Source organism: Nannobrachium achirus, assembly GCF_963921795.1.
Source record: "Nannobrachium achirus genome assembly, chromosome: 24".
NCBI lineage: Eukaryota > Metazoa > Chordata > Actinopteri > Myctophiformes > Myctophidae > Nannobrachium > Nannobrachium achirus.
This window is the reverse complement of record NC_137831.1, coordinates 22,220,656-22,244,813: the sequence shown is the minus strand read 5'-3', so window position 1 is coordinate 22,244,813 and position 24,158 is coordinate 22,220,656. Positions and strand designations below refer to the sequence as shown.

The window sequence follows — 24,158 nt, the reverse complement described above, 5'->3', positions numbered from 1 at the left end:
CCATATTTTTATTGTACAATAACGTACGTGTGTGTGTGTGTGTGTGTGTGTGCGCGCGTGCGTGCGTGTGTGTGTGCGTGCATGTGTCCTTGTGTTTTGCCAGTGTGTGATGGCATAGGCACGGGCAGCTTCAGACGGCTCAAACAGTGGACGCCAGCAACATTGAGAAATTTGTCAACTGCACAAAAATCAACGGCAACCTCATCTTCCTCATCACTGGTATTAAGGGGTATGTACTGTATCTATGTTCAGTCTCATCAACGTTTTCAGTCCAAGGACCCCTTAGTTGAGAGAGAGATGAAGCAGGGACTCCACAACCTTCTCATAGATTCCATATACAGTAGTTTCATTGTTTGACAGCACAATCATCAGTGTATTTTGGATTCATGTCAATTTGTGTTTTCAGATATTTAACCACTTGAACCGTCAATATTTCATAAACTTGACTTTTCGCTCTCTACTTAGGCTGCTCTTTTTCCCTCTAAACCAAACCTCTTTGCCGAAAATAGCCGATCTACAATGTGAGCTTGTAGATCTTCTATTTTTGGCTAAAGTTCTCCGAATATGGACGCTAGGGTTCAAGTGGTTTATATAAAAAAGGAGAAAAAATAGTTTCTATCACACAAAGATTTGGAGGATCCCCTGTAGTAACTCTGAGGACCCCTTAGGGGTCCTGGACCCCCTGTTGAAGAGTGTATTAAGGGGGTATGTACTGTATGTTCAATCTCATCTTCCTCACCACTGGTATTAAGTGGTATGTTCATATTTGATGTGTTTTTTCTCTCTCTCTCTCTCTCTCTCTCTTGTTATTTTTTTGTCATTTATCATCTCCTATTTGGAGAAACAAACAAGCCTTCAACATTATCTCAAATCTTCCCACGTGTTATGACACCCAGCCATTCAACAATTGACATGATTTCATGCCAGCTCTCTCTCTCTCTCTCTCTCTCTCTCTCTCTCTCTCTCTCTTTCTCTCTCTCTCTTCTCTCTCTCTCTCTCTCTTCTCTCTCTCTCTCTCTCTCTCTCTCTCTCTCCTCTCCTCTCTCTCTCTCGTGCCTGCACAGGGACATGTACCATGGTATCGGAGCCTTGGACCCGGAGCGACTGAATGTGTTCCGCACCGTGAAAGAGATCACAGGTGAGAAAGGTGGCTCAAGACGGTGCTCTCACCTTGGAAATATTGGCCCAACGATTGAATAATGTGACCTGTGGTTTGTGTGTGTGAGAGAGAGAGAGAGAGGGAGAGAATAGGCTAGAACAGGGGTGTCACAAGAGGGGGGGAGTGGGACTCAGTTACTAGGGCCCAAGGTGGAGGGGCCTGGAATTATTGTATACTTTAGCTATTGAAAAATAGCAGATATACAAGCTGGCACTCGGTGCCACGCTGCGAGCTTGTAGATCTGCTATTTTTATGAAACGTCATGAAAATGTGTGAAAATCTTTGAATATGTATTTTTTAAGTGAACACATTAACTCAAATTTTGATTCTGGGGGGTCCTGGAACTAAATATTTTGAGATGGGGCCCGTGGCCAAATACATATCATTTTGGGGGTCCTTCACATGAAAAGGTTTGAGCACCACTGACATAGAAACAGGTTTTTCAAAAAACCTTAGAAGGATTTGAAACTTCAAAGACTTGCACAAATGTTCACCGTATTTTTCAAAATAGCAGATCTACAAGCTACAAACAGATATACTAGCTGTGAGCTTGTATATCTGCTATTTTTCAATAGTTAAAGCACCAAATGTGAGTGAATCATTGTACCCAGTGCCAGAATTTGGTGCGACACCCCTGTGTGTGGGAGAGGGAGAGAATAGGCTCGAAAATGTGTTTTTGCTTCAGTCAGTAAACTCCCCTTTCAGCAGATATAGGCCTACTACTGTACAAGACCATTGTGCCAGCACGCGCGTGTGCTTGGCTTGTGCGTGTCCCTTTCCACCCCTCTGCGCGTGGCCGTGCGTCGCTGGCTGGGCTCGTTGCGAGGTAACGGCCGCGTGTTGCGTATTTATTCATTAGCCATTAGAGGCCGTAAGGGATGAGCAGTGCCTCGTATACAAAGCCTTTTGTCATATTAAACTGCGACTTGCGGTTGAGCCAAACAGCTAATGGAGTGAAACTGCATTTTCATAATGAAAACCCAAGCAATAAGAAAGAGCAATGGCCGCCCGCTCCTCCCCCCGCCCCCTGCCCACTTCCTGCGTGTTCCCACCATCTCAGGTCTGATATTATCTGTCATTAAGGAGGGGCGAATGCAACGAGATCCATTATCCCGGATGGTATTAAGTCCATTCCTTTAATTAGGCTGTATTGTCTTTTCCTCGCTAGACGCATTTCCCCTCCGAAGAAATGGCCTCTTCACTTTGAACCTCACAGACTTGTTAACGCACAAAGAAAGGACCAGAAATATTTTATCCTTAAGCTTTCTTTCTTTCTTTCTTTCTTTTCTTTCTTTCTTTCTTTCTTTCTTTCTTTCTTTCCCCTTACAAAGACACATGGAAGTGGGAAACCTTTTGGACAGAAAATAATGGCAAATTAAATTTCAGTAATTGGGTACGGGTACGTCTTGGCATAGTGATGAGTCAAGTAAAGATTTTGAAATATGTGCGTTTTTCTTACAGCTCCATCAAAAATGTGAATGCTTGTCTTTGTTCCATATTGTAAAATGAATAGTTATGTTTCAGGCTGCTTGGCTAAACATTAAGCAATTTCAAGATGCCTGTTTGGGTCAGGCTCAATTTCTGATCAGCATTCACCATCCATTTGTACCTCATCAATTTACAATTTACAATTTAGGCATTTAGCAGACGCTTAATCCAAAGTGACTTACAATAAGCATGTGATACATCAATATAATTAGCAAGATAATATGTCAGTACATCAACAACAATATAAAAATGCATAGGAATATCAATCTAGAAAAAAAGCAATAACATAGGTAGACCACGCACCTAATCAGTTAAAAACATTTCTAAACATATCTAGCTTCATGTATGGTCATTTTATGGTGTAAATTAATTGCGTGGTTATTTTGTTTGTTTATTTATTGAATAGGCTATATTATGCACTGCAGCCATATTGGAGAGAAGTTGTGTCTCTTCTCACTTCCCTTCACCAAGTGTTACCAATGATACTAATGAAGGCTCTGTTCCATTTCATGTAGCACAGGGGTTCCCACACCTTTTATTTCAAGGACCCCCATAACTCTGAGAGTGTACAAAAGGAACCAAATTTGGACCCTTATGTACTCTCTGTTACACACTCTGTTACTCAGGTGATACACCATGAAATTTCACTTTTCCTATTTTAAAAACCTTTTTTTGGGGTCCCATTAGCACCTTCTATCCTCATAAAGTCCCATTTCTGACCGTTGTGTCTTTCTCTGGTTTTGAGAAGGTTAAAAGTATCCCACAGGTTCTCAAAACAGGCTGTCCAGGTTTGCTGCCGATTGTGACGTCATCTGCCGATTGTGACGTCATCAAAAAAGAAAAAAAAATCTTTCAAAAAATGTTTTTTTCCAAAAAGATTTGTGTGTGTGTGTGGGGGTGGGGGGGGGGGGGGGGGGGGGGGGGGTGGCGCAGTTCAGGCCAAAGGTGGTACTGCAACAATGAAAATGCTCTGAGAGCCATTCAAAAATGAGAGAGGCTCTCTATTTAGGAGTGGTAATTTAGTCTCAAACCTTTGAAAAACGTTTTTGGGACATAAACAATATGACATAACTACTTTTTAAAATGCATGGTGATTGGTTGATTGATTGAAGAATTTATTAGAAGTTTGCAATAGAAAAAAGTACAGTTTCATGACAGTACAAATCACTGGTACAAGGTCAACTAAAAGGAGATCCTAGAAAGCCGAGGCTTATTTCCACAGGAACCACACTTTAAGTATCTCATATAACATTGAAAGACAGACGGAACATTGAAAGACAGACGGAGTATCACCTTTAAGAGGTCATTTGGAACCCTCTCGTAACCATGAGGGTCCCAGGACCACACTTTGTTTCCAGTGAGCCAACATGCCCAATATCAGCACCCTGACTCTGTTTGACCAGAATGGAACAGAGCCTTCATTAGTATCATTAGTAATGAAGTGAGAAGAGACCCAACTTCTCTTTGGCTGCTGTGAATATAGCCTATAATTATCTTGAGTTGAATTCACACCCCTTGTTTCGCTCCAGGTTACCTCAACATACAGTCGTGGCCCGAGAACATGACGGACCTGGGCGTCTTCTCCAACCTGGCAACCATTGGAGGCAGATCTCTCTACAGGTAGGGTGACCATGCATAGCGTACAGCAGGGTTCCCCAATAGGCGGCCCGCGGGCCACTGTCTGGCCCACACCAACCCCAGTAATAATGGTGGTATAAGAGCAGCAACAACACTAGTATATCGTCGTTGTCGGGTGGAAAACTTGTATCTCCAAATTTGTACGTTCTTTCGCTAATCATACAAGGCCGTCGCACAAAAGTAGTGAAAACAGCAGATCTACAAGCACACAACGCCTCGCGGTGCGAGGCGTTGTGTGCTTGTAGATCGGCTGTTTTCACTAGTTTAAATAATTTCTAAAATGATAAATGCAAAACGAATGGTTTTGGACAGTTGTCAAGATTTTCTCCCGACAACGACGATATCTGAACTGTCACAGTCGCTGGAGTAGCGGGAACGCCGCCGTCGCCCCCCTGTAATGTTGTGGCCCTCGGCTTGGTACCCTAGACATGATTCGGCCCTTGGGGAAAACTAATTGGGGAAAACTAATTGGGGAACCCTGGCGTACAGTAAGTCTTCTTTTAAACCACTGGTTTTCAACCCTTTTCACATCAAGGTCCATCATTTATTCGGCATTTGAGCCGCGGACCACCGTTTGATGAGATTTAGCCTCTCAGAGACTCAGACCCAAGACTTAGAATATTTTGTCATCGTTGGATAAGATTTTGTCCACAATTCCATGATGTATTGATGTTGGTACAATAGCAGAGACAACAGGAAACGTTGATAAAGAATTACAATTCTTCTACATCCTCTAATGTAGACTAAATTAAGTAATGCAGATGTTTAACAATAACTTATCCCTTGAAAGTGTACAGGTCCATTTGGTTTCATTTCATGCTCTCAAGAGTTAAAGATCTATAAGGGTCCATTTGGTTACCAACTCTCCATCATACAGCTGGGGACCACCTGAACCCCTTCAAGGACCACTGGTTGAAAACCACTGTTTTAACGGACATGGCCTCTTTTTTGGAGCTGTGTGAAGCACAGGCTCCCTATACGTGGCTGTGTGGGTCTGTGTGTGTGTGTGTGTGTGTGTGTGTGTGTCTGTCTGTATGTAGCCTGAACTTCCTAAACTTCGGCACGCCACTAGTCCCACAGTTTTGCCACCACACACTCGCGCCATATGTCAAATCGACCGGCTTACTCGGGAATCGTGGGCTATTACTTTTCTAAGAGAAAGGTTCTATAGTTTAATTGATATTAATTTATTAGTGAATTAATTTTCCCCATTGACTTATAATGGCAATCGCAAAAACTCACATTCAATTATTTGTCTCTCGCAAACCATAGGGGCTAGAGTTTCAAGACTTGGAGAGGAGGTTCATAATGATTTCAAGGATTAAATAAAAAAAAATTGTGTCATTTGGCCGCATGGTGGCGCCATAACACTTTACGTTTTGGCCTGTAACTCTTGAACCGTAGGTCGGAAAATTAAAAATATTTTTTCCCTGGATTCCTTGGGCCATGACGCATCTCCCCATATAGGCCACGCCCATTTGCGCCATGATAGATTTTCCGCCATCTTGAATTTTCTCCAAAACACACTTTTTGCTCCTTTTCCTACATATTTTCTTCAAATGTCACAAAAATCGGTACACATGATCCACACACACACACACACACACACACACACACACACACACACACACACACACACACACACACACACACACACACAGCTCCACTTCACACGGGTGTGATTTTTTAATTCATTGTGATTCTTGAGTTTTTCTCGCGTTCTTGAGACGATAATTTGATGGAGTCGGAGACTCGATTGTCTCCTACTGACCGATGACCAGGTCATCAAATTAATGGATCAGGAACGCAAAAAAAAAATTAATAATAAAAAAATAAAAACGTTTCCATGAACTCAAGGCTATGTACCGGTAATTGATAGAAAATAAGTCATTTTGGGGGGCATTGCCACATAGGCATGGATGCCTGGCGGCGTCGCCGGTTCGATTACCGATCCGGACAACTTTGCCGCATGTCACTCCCCATCTCTCCCCCCATTTCCTTGTCAGTGTACTGTCCTATCCAATAAAGGCGTAAAAGCCCCCAAATTTTCATTTTTGGTGGGGATGAACTCCATTAAGCATACATATTCAATGCACGTTCATGGGCTTTCTATTCAGACACACTTTGAATAAACACATCTATGAAGCATCTTTGAGCAGTCTAAACTTTTAGTCTCTTTTAATTATCTTTTGAGTATACCCAAGAGGCCACGTCGTCTTGTTGGGGATTCAGATTACGGTCCTATTTGCTAGACTGCTACTACAGGTAAAAGGGGGCCGAACACTGTTGGACACGTTGCACAATCCCCCCACAGATGAGATGAAGCCCCCGTGGGCTAATCTGTCTGTCCGCGGCCCGCCTCCCACTCCAACCTCCAGATAAAAGAAACAATAATGATAGCGCTGTTAATGACAAGCCGGCCCTTGTCATACAGAGCATCGGTATGAATGTCTCCCTAATGAGCGTTGACAAGTGCGGTCACCCTCCCTTTAAGCTAACCCCTTCACCCACGCCGCGAGCGCCATTGTCTGCACCGCCTGATATCTCCGCTGCAATTATCTCACAATTCATCTCCTGAGAGACATTAGAAGAGCCCCGCGGCCTTGTTGGGGGATCGTTGCCATTATACTCCTTTGTGCGTCACCGGGATATTATGCAGGCGCACGCCAGCGGTGATAACACACTTGTACAAACAGAAAGGCACGTGAGAACTTTTTAGAGTCGGCCGATTCCCAACCTGTTGGCTGGGGGGGGGGCTGCTGGTGGGGCCCGAGGGCGTTGCAAGTGGGCCCCCGATTAAGACACTAACCCCCTAACCGCTCACTCCCCCTCGCGTCTCTGCATGTGGGCGGCGCGCAGCTGGGTGAAGCTGACAACTGAGGTTCACCTGCGGGATGAAATAGTTGTAGATCTGCTATTTTTGCTACTTTTGACATTGTCTTCGATTTTTTTGTGTGTGTGGTATTTTCATCAGGATGGGGACAATAATTTTTTGCACACCTAGTGGCTGCACCTCTCAACAGAACAGAACATGATAAACGTGTGTGTTTAATAGTGTTGAGAAACAATTTACTAGTGAATTAATTATAGCGTTTTAGAGATACTGTGACCTAATCACTATTAGTTAGACACACAATGCATTGCAATAATTCTTAAATATTATAACCTTCTAAACCTGAACGCCAGAGAATGTGTGAGAGTGAGAGAGAAAGAGAGAGAGAAACAGAGGGAGAAAGAGAGGGAGAAAGAGATAAATGAGAGAAAGGTTCTTGAGAATCACAGCAACAATGGGGAGGAGGGCATGGTCGCACTACGCGGTTGCGAGTCCTCCTGTGTGTGTGTGTCCTTTACATCAGCCATCCCCGACATTCATCTTGTCGTATGTCGGGTTGTCAAGCGGGGCCTCATGACAAAACGCGCTTCTCGCATGAACTCCACATGCGGCTCGTAAATTCTTTCGGGCGCTGTGACTTTGAGCGGGGTTGTGCACGCGAGCGCACCTTGCAAGACGGGGCACGCGGGAGGCCAATCAAATTGCAGGGCCAAGGTTCCCCCCCCCCTCAGCCAACCTGACCACGCGCACACTTTGGTCGCAGCCTGCGGCCTATCTATGCCTCCTCGAAACGGGTCCTCGGAAGTTGACCGCAATGCTTTGATCGAAAAAGTGTTAATCAAAGTGGCTCACCGGGCCGCATCAAAGGAACACACGGAGGCTCATTAGCTAATACACCACAAGCATGGGAACCTTGACACATTGCCGGGGCCGCAGGAATCAAACCTGAGCTCTTTACCATCCAGCTATGGCCGCCTTAACTTGTTGTGAGCTTGTAGATTGAATATTGCAGCTATTTTTGCAATGGGATACAAGTGATTAAACCTCACTATGTAAGTTTTGTTTGACTAATAAAATGTAATTTCGGCCAATCTGTATGGTAGAGTATGTTAACATATTGGCTGCCATCAAAGGGTTAATGGAACTTACCAGCACGTGTGCATTGTGCGTGCGGACCTCGTCGTGTGTGACGGGCACACATGCGATCGATCACGTTGTGATGTTATATTCCAACAGCAGCGCGTACACGAAGCTCCATTCGATCATAACATCCGCCATTTTACATGGGTTCTCTATGGGGCTCTGTTTAGGCTGCACAAAGCGGTGTCCTGCGCATGTGTGCTGATCAGGAACCGATTGGGATAGGTTTGGCCGCTAAGTCTTATGGTTAATGTAGTGTTTTTGCTAGTCTGGCGATAAAATAGCCTTATTTATTATTATTTACTGGTAAAAATGCAAGCATTGCCAGCTTTGAGTTAAAGACGTCCCCAAACGTCTTTTAGCAGCCTAAGTGTTAACTCTTTTAGTGCTAAAACCGAATATTTTCGTTTCTTTTTTTCATTCCAATACTATTTTTTTTTTTGCTATTTTACTTACCCCGAGCTGCTAGTAGCGACGTGGGTGGTCCTGGCTCGTCCATCGCCTTCCAACGAGCCATGCTACATGTTGCGACGATTTATTCCGTTGAAAATGGTTTAGAATAAAGTTTAGAGCCCCCCCAAAAAACGCTATTTTTGCAAGATGTATTAAAGTTTACAAAAACCGAAAATCTTCGGTTCCTTTAATAAAATGAATTAAATAATCGGAGGCCTCAACGAAGCCCCGGTCTAGCCCTGGATCTAAGCCGCCTACCAAGCTCTCTTTCCACCGGCCCGTAATCGGGTAACGTCGCCGAAACGCGCCGCCCAAAACAATACAAAGTCCCATCTTTAGAGGTCATTTTCTCTGAACTGTGTTCCTAGTGCATCAGAAAAGTTTTTTTTGCGGCTGAATAGCTTCAGATCGGTCTTCTAAAAAATAAAACAGTCGATTGCTAACTGTTAGCTCTCGGCCTCCATTTCACGTTCATAACACTGTATGCGGAAAAAACACAAGTACCCAGGGGGCAAAGGAAGGTGTGCTGCATTTGCCCCGACATACAAAGTTGTCCACCAGAAATATTATCTATGACCCAGTAGGATCACAACCTATATGGACAACCCGGTCAATTTGTACAACAAAGTCCAATATGGCCGCCTTTAGTTTTAATGGGGGGTGAATAGGGCAAAATTTAAAACTGAGGGATATTTCCACGAAACTTCACAGGTTGATCAATGGTATACATATGAACATTTTTTGTATTGCAAGTTTCCATGAAATCCAATATGGCCGCCACAATATGGCCGCCATAATGTAAGGACCCAGAAAATAGGTTTTGCCTCTAACTTCTGAACCAGATGAGCTAGAAAGGCAAACTTGGTGTCTATTTCATGGTGTCTGACCATGGGAGACTCAATGGAATAGCTAATTTTATTATTGGGTGTGTCTGGACCTTTATTGTGCATATTTGCACGATGGTGGACTCCCAAAATAGAGCTTTAACATAATTTCTACCATGATTGTTGACTGCTTTTGCAAATACAAGCAATATGAATCCATTTGCTAAGATTTATGGCACAGAAGGGACTGATACCTGTATTATTCTTGAGTTTGCATGTTGTCAAAATGGCTGTAAACGAGATATTAAATTTCCTGTCAGATTCTACTGTATGTAGTTGTAGCAATGACTTCAGATAAAATCAGAGACCAAAACAATGTATCTTAGAAATTATTTTTTAATTAAAAAAAAAAAGAAAAAGAGAGAGATTATCTCCATGAAATGAATGCAACTGCCTTTTTGGGTCTTTCACACATAGACATTGTGGGGTCCCAGATTCAAAACTCAACCAACACCAGACAAATGGACAGTTTAAGCCACTTTTGGGCACTTTTATTTATAACACACAAGGGTAAATTAACAGCAGCGGAGCCTCGCTCCGTTAAATGCAAGTACTTTTCCAACACAAAAGTTATAGTGTTTTCTTAAACGTTTTCAGAACAACTTAGGCATCATTTGTTCAAAGCAAAACAATTGCTCAATATAGTCGGAGCAAGTCAAAACAACTCAAGTGAATAACGTACAATTAAAGGTATCCCCGGCCCGGGGCACATTGATAACTTGTAAATGTTCCGTGGTTCAGATATGTTTCAAGGTACAGTTTCAAAGCCGTCACACTCACGGGCAGTGCGCATAGAGTACGAGATGTTTACAGGTACAATTCCCAAACCCTCGCACAGTGGTACTTGCATGCGTTTCGTCGTTCCGATATGTTTCAAGGCACAGTTTCAAAGCCGTCACACTCACGGGCAGTGCGCATAGAGTACGAGATGTTTACAGGTACAATTCCAAAACCCTCGCACTCGCCATCGTGCGGCTCTCCGTTCTCCAGACTCGGCGTCTCCTATATTGCCTGGTGGAAGATAGACACGCTGTGTTAGTATTGCATTCCTCTGTATTACAATTAGGAGCAGAACGTGTGGAGTGTAGCTTAATATCTAAAGCATTCTTACCGCCGTCAGCCCGACCGCCAGTACAGTGAGCCAGTGCAGACTGAGAGAGAGAAGGCTCCTTTGTTTCCCTAAAGGGCCCAGCCCTGAGCCACGCAGCTGTGCTCAGATTAAGCTGATTGAACAGGTAATTCGGCAGGTAACGCCCTTCTATTACCTGCCCCAGGGCTGGGTGTTGTCTCTGAGAGCCAGCTCTCCTCCCTCTCCACTGACCCAGTGTGCTGTGGGGCTCACCTGTGAGGCGGTTGCCTAGCGACAGTCCACACATCCTCCCCCTAAGCTCGCCGTTGCTACCGGGAGCTTCACTCTTCTCATCCTCATACAATCTCGAAAGGGCGTCGACATGGGGGATTTGTTTCCCGGGTCTGTGTTCCACATGGAAATGATAATCTTGGAGCTCCAGGAACCAGCGCGTCACTCGGCTGTTCCTATCCTTGTTACGAGACATCCACTTCAGGGGCGCATGGTCCGTGATGAGGGTGAAGGTGCGGCCCCACAGGTAATATCTCAGGTGATGTATGGACCACTTCACGGCCAGAGCTTCTTTCTCCACGACGGCATAGTTCCTCTCATGCTTCAGCAGCTTCCGGCTGGCATATAGGACGGGGTGCTCCTCTCCATTCACCACCTGGGCGAGCACGGCTCCCAACCCGGTATTGGAGGCGTCGGTGTGGAGTAGGAAGGGCTTTCCGAAGTCTGGTGCCACCAACACAGGTTCTTCACACAGGGCGTCTTTCAGCGTTTGGAAAGCTGTTTCCGTCTCAGGCGTCCACCTGACCAGCCGGGGTAGAGACTGGCGCGTCAGGTCGTATAGGGGGGCTGCAACAGTAGCATAACCTTTAATAAACTTTTGGTAATATGACAACAAACCTAAATATGACTTCACCTGTTTCTGGGTGACAGGGCGGGGCCAGTTCCTTATTTTTTCCACTTTCCTCTCCTGGGGTTTCACGCACCCCCGACCGATCGTGAAGCCGAGGTAGTTAGTCTCGGTGAGGCCGACGCGACACTTCTTGGCGTTGGCCGTGAGCCCAGCCTTCCGAAGGGCCCCTAGGACAGCTTCCAGGTGGTGGAGGTGCAGGTCCCAGCTGGAACTGTGGATCACGATGTCGTCTAGGTAGGCGGCTGCGTAGTCCCGGTGGGGTCTCAACACGCAGTCCATCAGCCGTTGAAAGGTGGCGGGGGCCCCATGGACTCCGAAAGGTAGGACTGTGTACTGGTAGAGCCCCTCCGGGGTGGAGAAGGCCGTCTTCTCCTTGGCCCTCTCCGTCAGGGGTACCTGCCAGTACCCCTTCGTGAGGTTGAGGGTGCTCACGTACCGCGCCGGGCCCAGTTGTTCGATCAGCTCGTCTACTCGTGGCATGGGGTATGCGTCGAAGGCGGAGACTTCATTCAGCTTTCGGAAGTCATTACAGAAGCGTAGAGACCCATCTGGCTTCGGGACGATGACGATAGGGCTGGACCATGGGCTTCGAGATTCTTCGATCACTCCGAGCTCCAACATCATCTCCACTTCCTCCTTGATGGCTTTACGCCTGGCTTCTGGAATGCGATATGGTCGCTGCCGGACCACCCTCCCGGGTGTAGTTATGATGTCATGGCGAATGACCGGGGTCCGTCCGGGCAGGGCGGAGAAAACGTCACGGGCCCGACTCAGCACTTCTTTTACGTCCTGCTTCTGGGCCGGGGCTAGGTCCTCTCCTATGGGCACTTCGGGGAAAGACTGGGGAGAACTGGACGTTAATAGGACAGAGGACGGCAGAGGCTCCGCCACATGCCATTTCTTCAAAAGGTTCACATGGTAAATCTGTTTCCGTTTCCGGCGGCCCGGCTGGCTCACACAGTAGTTCACAGGACCCACTTTCTCCAACACCTCGTAGGGGCCGTGCCATTTTGCCAAAAATTTACATTCAGAGGTGGGCACTAGGACCAAAACTTTCTCGCCCACTTTGAATTCTCTAATGGTGGCTCCTCGGTTATAGGTGCGAGCTTGCTCCCGCTGGGCTTGCTGCATATGCTCTTTGACTATGGGCCACACTTTCCTGGCCCGGGCCTGCAGAACGTCTACGTGTTCAATTACATTTCGGTGGGCGGGCTGTTGGCTCTCCCAAGTTTCTTTTGCAATGTCTAGTAGTCCACGGGGACTCCTCCCATACAACAGTTCAAAGGGGGAGAAGCCCGTGGAGGACTGGGGAACCTCTCGGATGGCAAACAGTACATATGGAATTAATTGGTCCCAATCTTTTCCATCTTTGTCAATTACTTTCTTTAGCATTTTCTTTAATGTTGCGTTAAAGCGTTCACAGAGGCCATCAGTCTGAGGGTGAAAGACTGACGTACGAATACGTTTAACTTTAAGCCACTGATATAACTTCGACAAAACTGTCGACATAAAACAGGTGCCTTGATCAGTCAAAATTTCACTGGCAATTCCCACCCGGCTAAACAGCATGACTAGTTCGTGTGCTATGGCCTTGGCTGTAGCTGCCCGCAGTGGGATGGCCTCGGGATACCTAGTGGCATAGTCGATAATTACAAGTAAGTACTTGTGGCCTCGGCCAGATTTTGGTAGGGGCCCCACTATATCCATGGCGATACGTGAGAATGGGATTTCAATAATGGGTAGAGGTACAAGGGGGTTCCTATAGTAGGGCCGTGGGGCCGTTTTCTGGCAATCTGGGCAGCTTTTACAAAAATCCTCTACTGCCCGCTTTATGCCGGGCCAGTAAAACCGGGCCAAAATACGTTCGGAAGTCTTTTCTACTGCCAAATAAGCCCCCAGTTGGTGAGTGTGAGCTAAATACAGTACCCGTGACACATAAGACTTAGGGACCAACAATTGCTCTAGAGTGTCACCTGCCCTGTCTTTAGTTAGCCTGTACAATAGGTCATTTTTCACTATAAAGCAAGGAAACGTGTATTCACTCACCCCCTCACACTTTTGGCCGTCTATGGCCACCACACGCTGTCTGGCTAGGTTCAGGTTCGGGTCCGCCCATTGGTCGGCGGCGTACTTCCCGCTCCTCGGCCCACGGTCCGACTCCAATGCCGAAAACCCGGGGACTTCATCTCCCTCCGGCGTCACGCTGTCCTCTGCGGCCGCCCGGCGTCCCCGCCGGGTCCGCGCTCCACTGGTTGCCAACCCGTCTTCACTTCTCTCGCTCTCCCTCTCGAGCGCCTCCTCCTCCCCTCTTCCTTCCTCCGCGGAGGTGCTGTCGTCGTGGGCCTCGTCGCTCGGGCCGAACACGGGGCAGGCGCGGTAGGTGGTTCTCGGCTGGCTGTGGCGGGGACGGCGTCGTCTTCGCCCCTCGAGGTTTCGTCTCGGCGGCCAGTACTGATCGTAGAGCGGGCAGTCAGAGCCGATGAGCAGTGGGACAGGGAGGTTGGGAACCACACCAGCCGTCACGAGCAGGTCTCCCCTCGGCGAGAGCACTTTGATCTGTGTGACGGGGTAGAAGCGGAGATCGCCGTGGACGCAGGTTACGGGAACGGTGACGTCGCCTACCTTCCCCGCCAGGTCAGGGTGAACTAGTGTGACAGCGCTGCCCGAGTCTAACAGGGCGTGGGTGTCCACGCCGCAGATGCGCACCGGTACCTCGGCGTGCCGTCGTCTTCCCGTGCCGGAGTGCAGACACGGCCGGGGCGCCTCCGAGGCGGACGCACTGGGCATGGACGCGTCCCTCCTCACCTCCGGACAGGACCAGGACAGGTGATCCGGCTGGCCGCAGACGTAACACCGCCGCTGGGTAGGGGGAGTTCGTCCGCTTCTCTCCGGCGGCGCGCTCCGGGGACGTGGTGGCGAACGGGGAGCGTTTGGCCGCCGCTGTCTCTCTCGGCCGGCGCGCTCCTCCCGCCTCATCATCTCAGTGCTCACATGATGATTTTCCAGTAAAGCTATCAGCTCTTCCAACGAACCGGGGCTCACTCTAGATGCGTATTGTCGGGCGTCTGGCGGCAATGCTCTGATACAGCGGTCGATTACGAGTCTCTCCACAGCGGGGGGATCCCCCGGGCTGGTCAGCCAGCCAGTCGTCAGACGAAGCAGGGAGGCCAGCTGGGCACGGGGCGGCCCGTCAGATCTATACATCCAATTGTGGTACCGCTGTGCCCGGGCCGGGATACTATAACCATAACTTGCTAATATTGCTGCTTTTAACTTATTAAAGTCTCGAGCGTCTGCTGTTGAGAGGTCGCGGCAAGCCCGCTGCGCCTCGCCAGTCAAGAACGGAGCCAGCACCGCGGCCCACTCAGCCTGAGGCCACCGTTCCTGAGTAGCTGTGCGCTCAAACAATTCCAAATAAGCTTCGATATCATCGTCAGCGGGGACAAATTTAGTGAGTATTTCGGCTGGGGCTCGCGCTGCTGCTGTGTCCCTATTCATTTTACGTATGAGCTCATGCACGGCTGTCTGTAACTCAGCCTGGCTTTTTAACAGCGCCGTAAGCGCCTGTGCATGTTCCATTGTGTGTCGCTGGTGAGGTTCGAAACCCGATTCTCCACCAAATGTGGGGTCCCAGATTCAAAACTCAACCAACACCAGACAAATGGACAGTTTAAGCCACTTTAAACCCTCGCACTCGCCATCGTGCGGCTCTCCGTTCTCCAGACTCGCCGTCTCCTATATTGCCTGGTGGAAGATAGACACGCTGTGTTAGTATTGCATTCCTCTGTATTACAATTAGGAGCAGAACGTGTGGAGTGTAGCTTAATATCTAAAGCATTCTTACCGCCGTCAGCCCGACCGCCAGTACAGTGAGCCAGTGCAGACTGAGAGAGAGAAGGCTCCTTTGTTTCCCTAAAGGGCCCAGCCCTGAGCCACGCAGCTGTGCTCAGATTAAGCTGATTGAACAGGTAATTCGGCAGGTAACGCCCTTCTATTACCTGCCCCAGGGCTGGGTGTTGTCTCTGAGAGCCAGCTCTCCTCCCTCTCCACTGACCCAGTGTGCTGTGGGGCTCACCTGTGAGGCGGTTGCCTAGCGACAGTCCACAACATGCACATGCTTTCCAACAACTTCAGCTTCAGGGAAATTATAATGAACACATGAAACAGGCTGCATTATAATGCAAATAATTGCTAGTCACTATCACTGTCATGTGTACCTATCCTGCTGCATCTTGTCTCCAGTCCTTGGCAACGACACCCCAAGTAGCATGCAATTCCCTTCTTCGCACATGAACAGTTTTTCTGGCAGCCTTTGATACAGCTACATGATATTGCCTTGTCCATTGATATAGGCCAGGCTGGCTCTGTAGATGGGCAGGGGACTGCCTTCCCATCACTGAGAGACCATCCATATTCAGTGAAGCAAGGGATGTCTGGCTTCGCGATGTGTGCAGTTTTATCTATTATGGCTGCTAGAGCAGCTCTTTTCAGGTGCAGGCCAAAGGCATTTTCTGTAGGTGGCAGCAGCTTCAACAGGGTTGATCGGTTATTTAGGAACTTGTACACTCTCAGCTTTGCCAGGTCAAAGTCCTCCGAATGGTCAGCTTTTGATGCATATACAGCTATTGTGAGGTCTCTAGCCTGATTCTTGACATCCTCTGAGAGGGAATAAGAGGAATTCTCACCAAACTCCTGAAGTGCAGGGAGATCTAGACCCATGCTGGTCTTGAACCATGCCTTCTTTCCAGTGAAAAAGGGATAGCTGGTGGTATCTCTGCCACTCAGGCTGTGAATAAAGGGCAGGGCACGACACTGTGCGAGTGTCGTGCCCTGGGCTGAGACCATGTGATGGATAGGAAGATATGCATCCTGCTCTGTTCTCACCCACAGCTCTGGAAGGTCTAGGAGGTAGGTGGCAGCATGATATAGGCACATGATGATCATGTCTGTGTCATTAGCATGGATGACAACTCTGTCAACTTTGTGAGCCTGGACACTGTAGATGGTGTGTAGAATTACCCTTGTGTCGGCCTCCTGTTGTGTTGACTCTAGTGCAGGGACATCAACAACACACCCCTCCTTGATCACCACACTCATTGTCTCTTCTTTAAATCCTCCACTCTATCCCTTTTTCACTGGAAAGAAGGCATGGTTCAAGACCAGCATGGGTCTAGATCTCCCTGCACTTCAGGAGTTTGTTGAAAATTCCTCTTATTCCCTCTCAGAGGATGTCAAGAATCAGGCTAGAGACCTCACAATAGCTGTATGCATCAAAAGCTGACCATTCGGAGGACTTTGACCTGGCAAAGCTGAGAGTATACAAGTTCCTAAATAACCGATCAACCCTGTTGAAGCTGCTGCCACCTACAGAAAATGCCTTTGGCCTGCACCTGAAAAGAGCTGCTCTAGCAGCCATAATAGATAAAACTGCACACATCGCGAAGCCAGACATCCCTTGCTTCACTGAATATGGATTGTCTCTCAGTGATGGGAAGGCAGTCCCCTGTCCATCTACAGAGCCAGCCTGGCCTATAACAATGGACAAGGCAATATCATGTAGCTGTATCAAAGGCTGCCAGAAAAACTGTTCATGTGCGAAGAAGGGAATTGCATGCTACTTGGGGTGTCGTTGCCAAGGACTGGAGACAAGATGCAGCAGGATAGGTACACATGACAGTGATAGTGACTAGCAATTATTTGCATTATAATGCAGCCTGTTTTAATCATGTGTTCATTATAATTTCCCGGAAGCTGAAGTTGTTGGAAAGCATGTGCATGTCTATGTGTGAAAGACCCAAAAAGGCAGTTGCATTCATTTCATGGAGATAATCTCTCTCTTTTTTTCTTTTTTTTTTAATTAAAAAATAATTTCTAAGATACATTGTTTTGGTCTCTGATTTTATCTGAAGTAATTTCTACAACTACATACAGTAGAATCGGACAGGAAATATAATATCTCGTTTATAGCCATTTTGACAACATGCAAACACAAGAATAATACGGGTATAAGTCCCTTCTGTGCCATAAATCTTAGCAAATGGATTCATATTGCTTGTATTTGCAAAAGTCATGGTAGAAATGATGTTAAAGCTCTATTTTGGGAGTCCACCATCTTGCAAATATGCACAATAAAGGTCCAGACACACCCAATAATAGAATTAGCTATTCCATTGAGTCTCCCATGGTCAGACACCATGAAATAGACACCAAGTTTGCGTTTCTAGCTCATCTGGTTCAGAAGTTAGAGGCAAAACCTATTTTCTGGGTCCTTACATTATGGCGGCCATATTGTGGCGGCCATATTGGATTTCATGGAAACTTGCAATACAAAACATTTTCATATGTATACCATTGATCAACCTGTGAAGTTTCGTGGAAATATCCCTCAGTTTAAAATTTTGCCCTATTCACCCCCCATTAAAACTAAAGGCGGCCATATTGGACTTTGTTGTACAAATTGTCCGGGTTGTCCATATAGGTTGTGATCCTACTGGGTCATAGATAATATTTCTGGTGGACAACTTTGTATGTCGGGGCAAATGCAGGTTTCCTAAAAAAAGGCTGGTTTGCCCCCTGGGTAAAGCCACTTCTTCGTGGTTAACCGGATGTTACTATGAAGCCTTATGGAGGAATGGCTGGCACTCTAGCGGCCACTTGCGGCCCCTGGCAGTCATCGTGTTAATACAAAATAGCTTATACAATTGGGTCTCCCTGCTCTTCTATTGAGACATTTAGATCGTGTCCAAGGTCATGATTCACCTAGACACAGATATCTGACACAGACTTTGACCTGAAGGTCCAGATTCAATTTATCCCCTGAGCAAGCAGGCTATTGGCTATTAGCTCAATGGTAAAACTGTCTGCAGGAAACCATGTTCAAATCCGGGGTAGAAGAGGAAAGTTACATAGTGCTGCTTTGAGAGTCTTGGTTTGGGTTTCTGAAAACATTGCCACCCTAATTCTATCTCTGTGTCCCTCTCGACCCCGCCTAGTGCCAGTGGCATCTCCCTGCTGATCCTGAAGCAGCGCTGGATCTCCTCGCTGCAGTTCCAGTCCCTGGACGAGATCAGCGCGGGCAGCGTCTACATCTTCAACAACAGCCGCCTGTGCTTCTACAACACCGTCAACTGGACCTCGCTGTTCCGCACCTCCACCCAGAAGGTCCTCATCCGCAACAACCGCGACCCCAAGGAATGCAGTGAGTGCCGAGTAGTCGAACCTTTGTGTTTGTGTTGCACGTCGTACACGCACTGTAGTCGGGGGGCCTTAAGGGGAGAAAATTATCATTTCGTGCTAATCAGTCTAAAAGCACCACATTTTGCACAGATGTAGCCCAGTGCATGCTCTAATGATTTAGCTAGGGCGCCCGAGTCGGCGACCTTCGGGGTCGCCACAGCGGCCAAATCAAGTTGGGCTTCCATCGACTTTCTATACAGGAGGAAGATACGCAGAAAAAAAATCTTCTTTAGGTAGGATGTGAGGGGTCTAACTAGGGGTTTGTCATGATTCTGAATCCATTGAATCCAAACAAATGGACTCAGAATCATGACAAACCCCTAGTTAGAGCCCTCACATCCTACTTAAAGAAGATTTTTTTCTGGGTATTTTCCTCGTTGTCGTTGGGAGCCCAACTTGATTTGGCCGCTAGAGCATGTCCTGGGCTACATCTGTGCAAAAGTTGGTGCTTTTAGACTGATTTTCACGAAATGACCACAACTACAGGGGGGGTTGGATCGAGGGGGCGATTCTATGAGTGAATGAGGTGCGCTGTAAAGGGCTGTACTGTATAGTCGTACTTTAATGGCTTGTACATGGATTCAAGTTCTCAGTCTGATTTCATTTATTTATTAGAACGGGTCAAACTAGCAATAGAATGCATGTTAAGATGCATCTTCCATAAAAACTCAGATATTTCATCAAATCAAAGGAAGTCTGTTGGTTGGTTGTATGTAGATCAGCTGGGACTGCTACTACTGTAGAACAGTGGTTCTCAACCTGTGGGTCGGGACCCCCAGGGGGGTCCCCAAATTATTTTGGGGGGTTCCCAGATGATTAACTTAATGTGCAACATTGTTCTCACTCAACAGTAAACAAACCAACATAAAATGTAAGTGTATAGAGGGTGTCTGCACATTTCTAAAGTGACAATTTAAGGACTTTTTAATACCTCTAAAATGACAAATTAAACATTGGCCAAATTGACAAATATTAGAGACAGAAATTATGCCGATCTATATGCTCACAACGCCTCGCAACGCGAGGCGTTGTGAGCATGTAGATCTGCTATTTTCACAATAGAACCGTGTTATACACAATGTAATGCCTCAACTGTTAGTACTCGTCAGAATGGGGGGTCCCCAGTTAGAATATGACTATTTTGGGGGTCGCGGCCTGAAAAGGTTGAGGACCACTGCTGTAGAATAAGAAATGCCTCAGCAATAATGCATCATAATGCTACAGTAAATGTATTGGGCTGATTGTTTAGGAAACATTGCGGACTCCTTTCACACTGTTTCACAAATCCCAGAAAAGAAAAAAAAATAACTTTGTGAGATTGGTTTTTGCTTTAATCCCCGCTTCTACACTTTAGAGTGGTCATGGATGGATGAGTCCAGTCTTTACAATGCAGGATAAATGGAGTTCTTAGAGTTCAGTGCTGATCAGCAACCTCTCTGGTGCTATAAGTGGTAGAACAGGATGCATTGGCACTAGAGGGGACATGGTTGGTCCTGCGGGGGAAATTCTGTTTCAGCTTCGCCCCGCTGGTGGCTGCTCAGATGGTTATGATTTAGGGCATTAACGAAAAAGTCGACAGGTTGACTCAGTCGACTTCATTACACAAGTCGACTCCCACCAGAGAAAGTCGAAAGTCGAAGTTGAAAGAAATAAAATAATACTTTCTATTGTGAAAATAGCAGATCTACATGCTCACAACGCCTCGCGAGCATGTAGATCGGCTATTTTCACAATTTCTGCCTCATTTTGACAATTAAGACAATGTTTAATTTGCCATTTTAGAGGTATTAAAAAGTCCTTAACTCATTGACTGCCAAGGCCCGAGTTTCCCGAGTTATTACAGTAGTCCCAGGCTGCCAGAGCCCGAGTTTCCCGAGTTGGAAGCCATTTTGAAAATAAATAAATAAATAAATAAATTTTATAAAAAAAAATCTAAAAATGCCTCAAATGTATTAGGCATGATCGCAATTGTGAAATTGCATGTGTAGCCCCATAACAAACAAACACATCTTTCAAAATGTCAAAAATGGCTGTTTTGTCTGACTTTGAAGGCTTGTAACTCATGAATGCCTGAACGGATTTCCAAGCGGATTTTTTTGTTTGAAAGCTGTTAAAAAGTACTACACATATGATGCATATATGGTGCATGGGCGTGCACGATCCGTGCACTAAAAATTGATCCGTGCACTAGAAATCTAGGATAGTGGCAGTCTGGTACTTGGGGGCCATCTTGAAATGGCATTCAATGAGTTAAATTGGCACTTTAGAAATGTGCAGCTACCCTCTATACACTTAAACTGTATGTTGGTTTGTTTACAGTTGAGTGAGAAAACAATGTTTCACATTAAGTTAAAGGAGCTATAGTCAACTTTTTATTGAAAACGGATGCTAAAATAAAAATCAAACCTCGGTTCGAAGTGGAGCGGTGAATTTGAGCAGCTGTACCCTATGTGAGTGAGTGAGTGAGTGTAAACTGTGCCTGTGAGTGAGTGGTGAGTGTGCCTGGCCTGCACAAAACAGCGCCCCTCCTTTAACTAGTGTGTTGTGTGTGGCCACTCAAGGTATTGCCCAGGCTACGGACAGGGCCAGCCAGCCACCCAGCCAGCCAGCCAGCCAGCCACATACCCACGGATATACCTGTTCATTGGGAGCGCTTTCACCGCTCCAAAAATAATGTTTCAAAATATTTTATAAAAAAATAAGCTTCATATACGTGTTTCTATTAAAAAATTACCACAAAAAGTCTAAAATAATGACAAAATAATCATTTTGGCCATTGTCAGACCGACACTTTGTTTACATTCTAGTCTATAGACTAGGATGTAAACAAACTGTCGGCCCCACAATGAAAAAGTTGACTATAGCTCCTTTAATCATCTGGGGACCCCCCCAAAATAATTGTGGGGTCGTGTGTGATGTGATGATGTCATCAAACGATAAAGTCGACTTCAACTCCACTTTTTACTGAGTCGAGTCGACTTCAATCACATGATAGAATGTTGCTGTTTACTTATTGATGTAGCTGCATCGTTGGAATTCAAAATCGATGCGTAATATATGCAATTACTGTGTCGTTAGTAAGTAACACCCCTAGGTGTCAGCTACTTGAAGGTAGATTGTTAACGACAGCGGTGATAGCAGCCTAATTATACCCTGCAATATGACACTGTCATGCTACGCGTGAAATAAGACTAATTTGCACACAGATCAACATGCCAAGTAAACACACAAACACAAGACACGTGATCACCGGAACTGCAATTCACATCCTCTCTCTCCCCCCGAGCACTCACCTCAATTATCGTGACCTGACCGATTCCTTTCCTGTCATCATCTTTTGCAAAACAAACACAGACACACGCGCACACACTCACACCGATGGGAGGGAGCAAGGGTGCCGCACCAAATTTTGGGCCCTGGGTACAAGGATTCACTGTGGGCCCCCCATGCATTATTATGCATTATTTTGTGCTTTAACTATTGAACAATAGCAGATATACAAGCTCACGGTGCGGCGCTGCGAGCTTGTAGATCTGCTATTTTTGAAAGATTTGTGAAAATTTGTGCAAGTCTTTGAATATTTCAAATCCTTCTAAGGTTTTTCGAGAAACCTAAGTTTCTATGTCAGTGGTGCTCAAACTGTTTCATGTGAAGGACCCCCAAAATTATATGTGATATATAAATGTTCACCTTGGGCCCTAATAACTCCCCCCCCCTCCCCCCTGTGACGCCCCTGGAAGGGAGAGTCAAACACCTATTTAACACGCCGAATCTCTTATTTTCTGTCCCATTTGTAAATCCAATATATTCCACATCTGTGTATGTTGGCCTTTGCACTACGTGCGCGCGCACACACACACACACACACACACACACACACACACACACACACACACACACACATACACATGCCGGCACACCTTACCTTTACACATACTCGGAGTAATCAAACACCTATTAGCACTCTTGATTCTCTTATTTTCTCTCACATTATAGAACTCCAATTCTCTCCAAACTGCAGAATGCCCTTTTGTGTACCGGCCTCTGCCTGCCTCGCATACACACCCAATTACACGCGCACGTCTCTCACTCTCTCCCTCACACACACACACACGCACACGCACACGCACACGCACACGCACACGCACACGCACACGCACACACACACACAGAGTTCCAAGACGACTGTATCATTGGTACCCCACGCCTCGTAGCCACAGAAGTCCTTACTCTGCTCCCCGCTAACAAAGTGCTTATCAAACGTTTTTGGGGGATGGTGTGGAAATTACCCATCCTGTGCTGTGTTGGGCTTTTCTTTCTTTCTTTCTTTCTTTCTTTCTTTCTTTGCCGTTCTTTTGTGGAGGGGGACTGGGCTTGGCAGGGTCTCCTCAGCAGCAGTAATAGGCCACGGGGCTGCTGATGGAATGATGGATAGCCTTCGCACGGCTCAGCTGGCTACACCGGCAACCACTGACCAATGGCGGTCTCCCCTGAGAGAGAGAGAGCGAGAGACAGAGGGAGAGAGAGAAGCCTAATTTATGCATGCGACACCGTTGTGCAATTAAAGGAGCTATAGTCGACTTTTACATTTTAGTCGTTGTCAGGCTGACTTTGTTTACATCCCCCTTCTATTCTTTTAATCCATATAAAAGAATAGAAGAGGGATGTAAACAAATTCAGCCTGACAACGGCCAAAATGATCATTATTTTAGGCTTTTTGTGGTCATTTTTTGAAATTTGATTTTTTTATAAAAAAAATCTAAACATTATTTTTATTTTAGCATCCGTTTTTCAAGAAAAAGTTGACTATAGCTCCTTTAAGTATGACTAGCGCTGAGGGAGAGGGAGAGAGAGAAGCCTATTTTATGCCAGTGGTTCTCAACCTTTTCAGGTCGCGACCCCCAAAATAATCTTATTTTAACTGGCGACCCCCCATCCTGACAAACGCTAAGAGTTGAGGCATTACATTTTGTGTAACACGATTCTATTGTCAAAATAGCAGATCCACATGCTCACAACGCCTCGTGCTCACAACGCCTCGCTATTTTCACAATTTCTGCCTCTAATATTTGACAATTTGGCCAATGTTTCATTTGTCATCTTAGAGGTATTAACCCTTTTAGTGCCTATCCCGAACATGTTCGGGATATTCGGGATCAAAAAATTTTTTCATTTGCTATTTTACTTACCCCGAGCTGCTTGGAGCAACCTGGGTGGTCCCGGCTCGCCCAGCGCTCACCAACGAGAGACGCTAGATGCTCCGACGATTTATTCCATTGAAAATGGTTTAAAATAAAGTTTAGACCCCCCCCAATGTTCACCAAATGTTCATTGTA

The 24,158-nt window shown here is 46.3% G+C and overlaps 1 protein-coding gene across 1 annotated transcript in view; it reads left to right on the top strand.

Moving 5' to 3' along the window:
• Positions 1-24,158, top strand: part of LOC308280042 (receptor tyrosine-protein kinase erbB-4-like) — a 789,750-nt gene that overhangs the window by 419,073 nt on the left and 346,519 nt on the right. Inside the window, 5 exon segments of the mRNA XM_080720298.1 lie at positions 104-121; positions 124-229; positions 1,065-1,138; positions 4,177-4,267; positions 18,579-18,784. Coding sequence (XP_080576424.1) covers positions 104-121; positions 124-229; positions 1,065-1,138; positions 4,177-4,267; positions 18,579-18,784 — 495 coding nt within the window.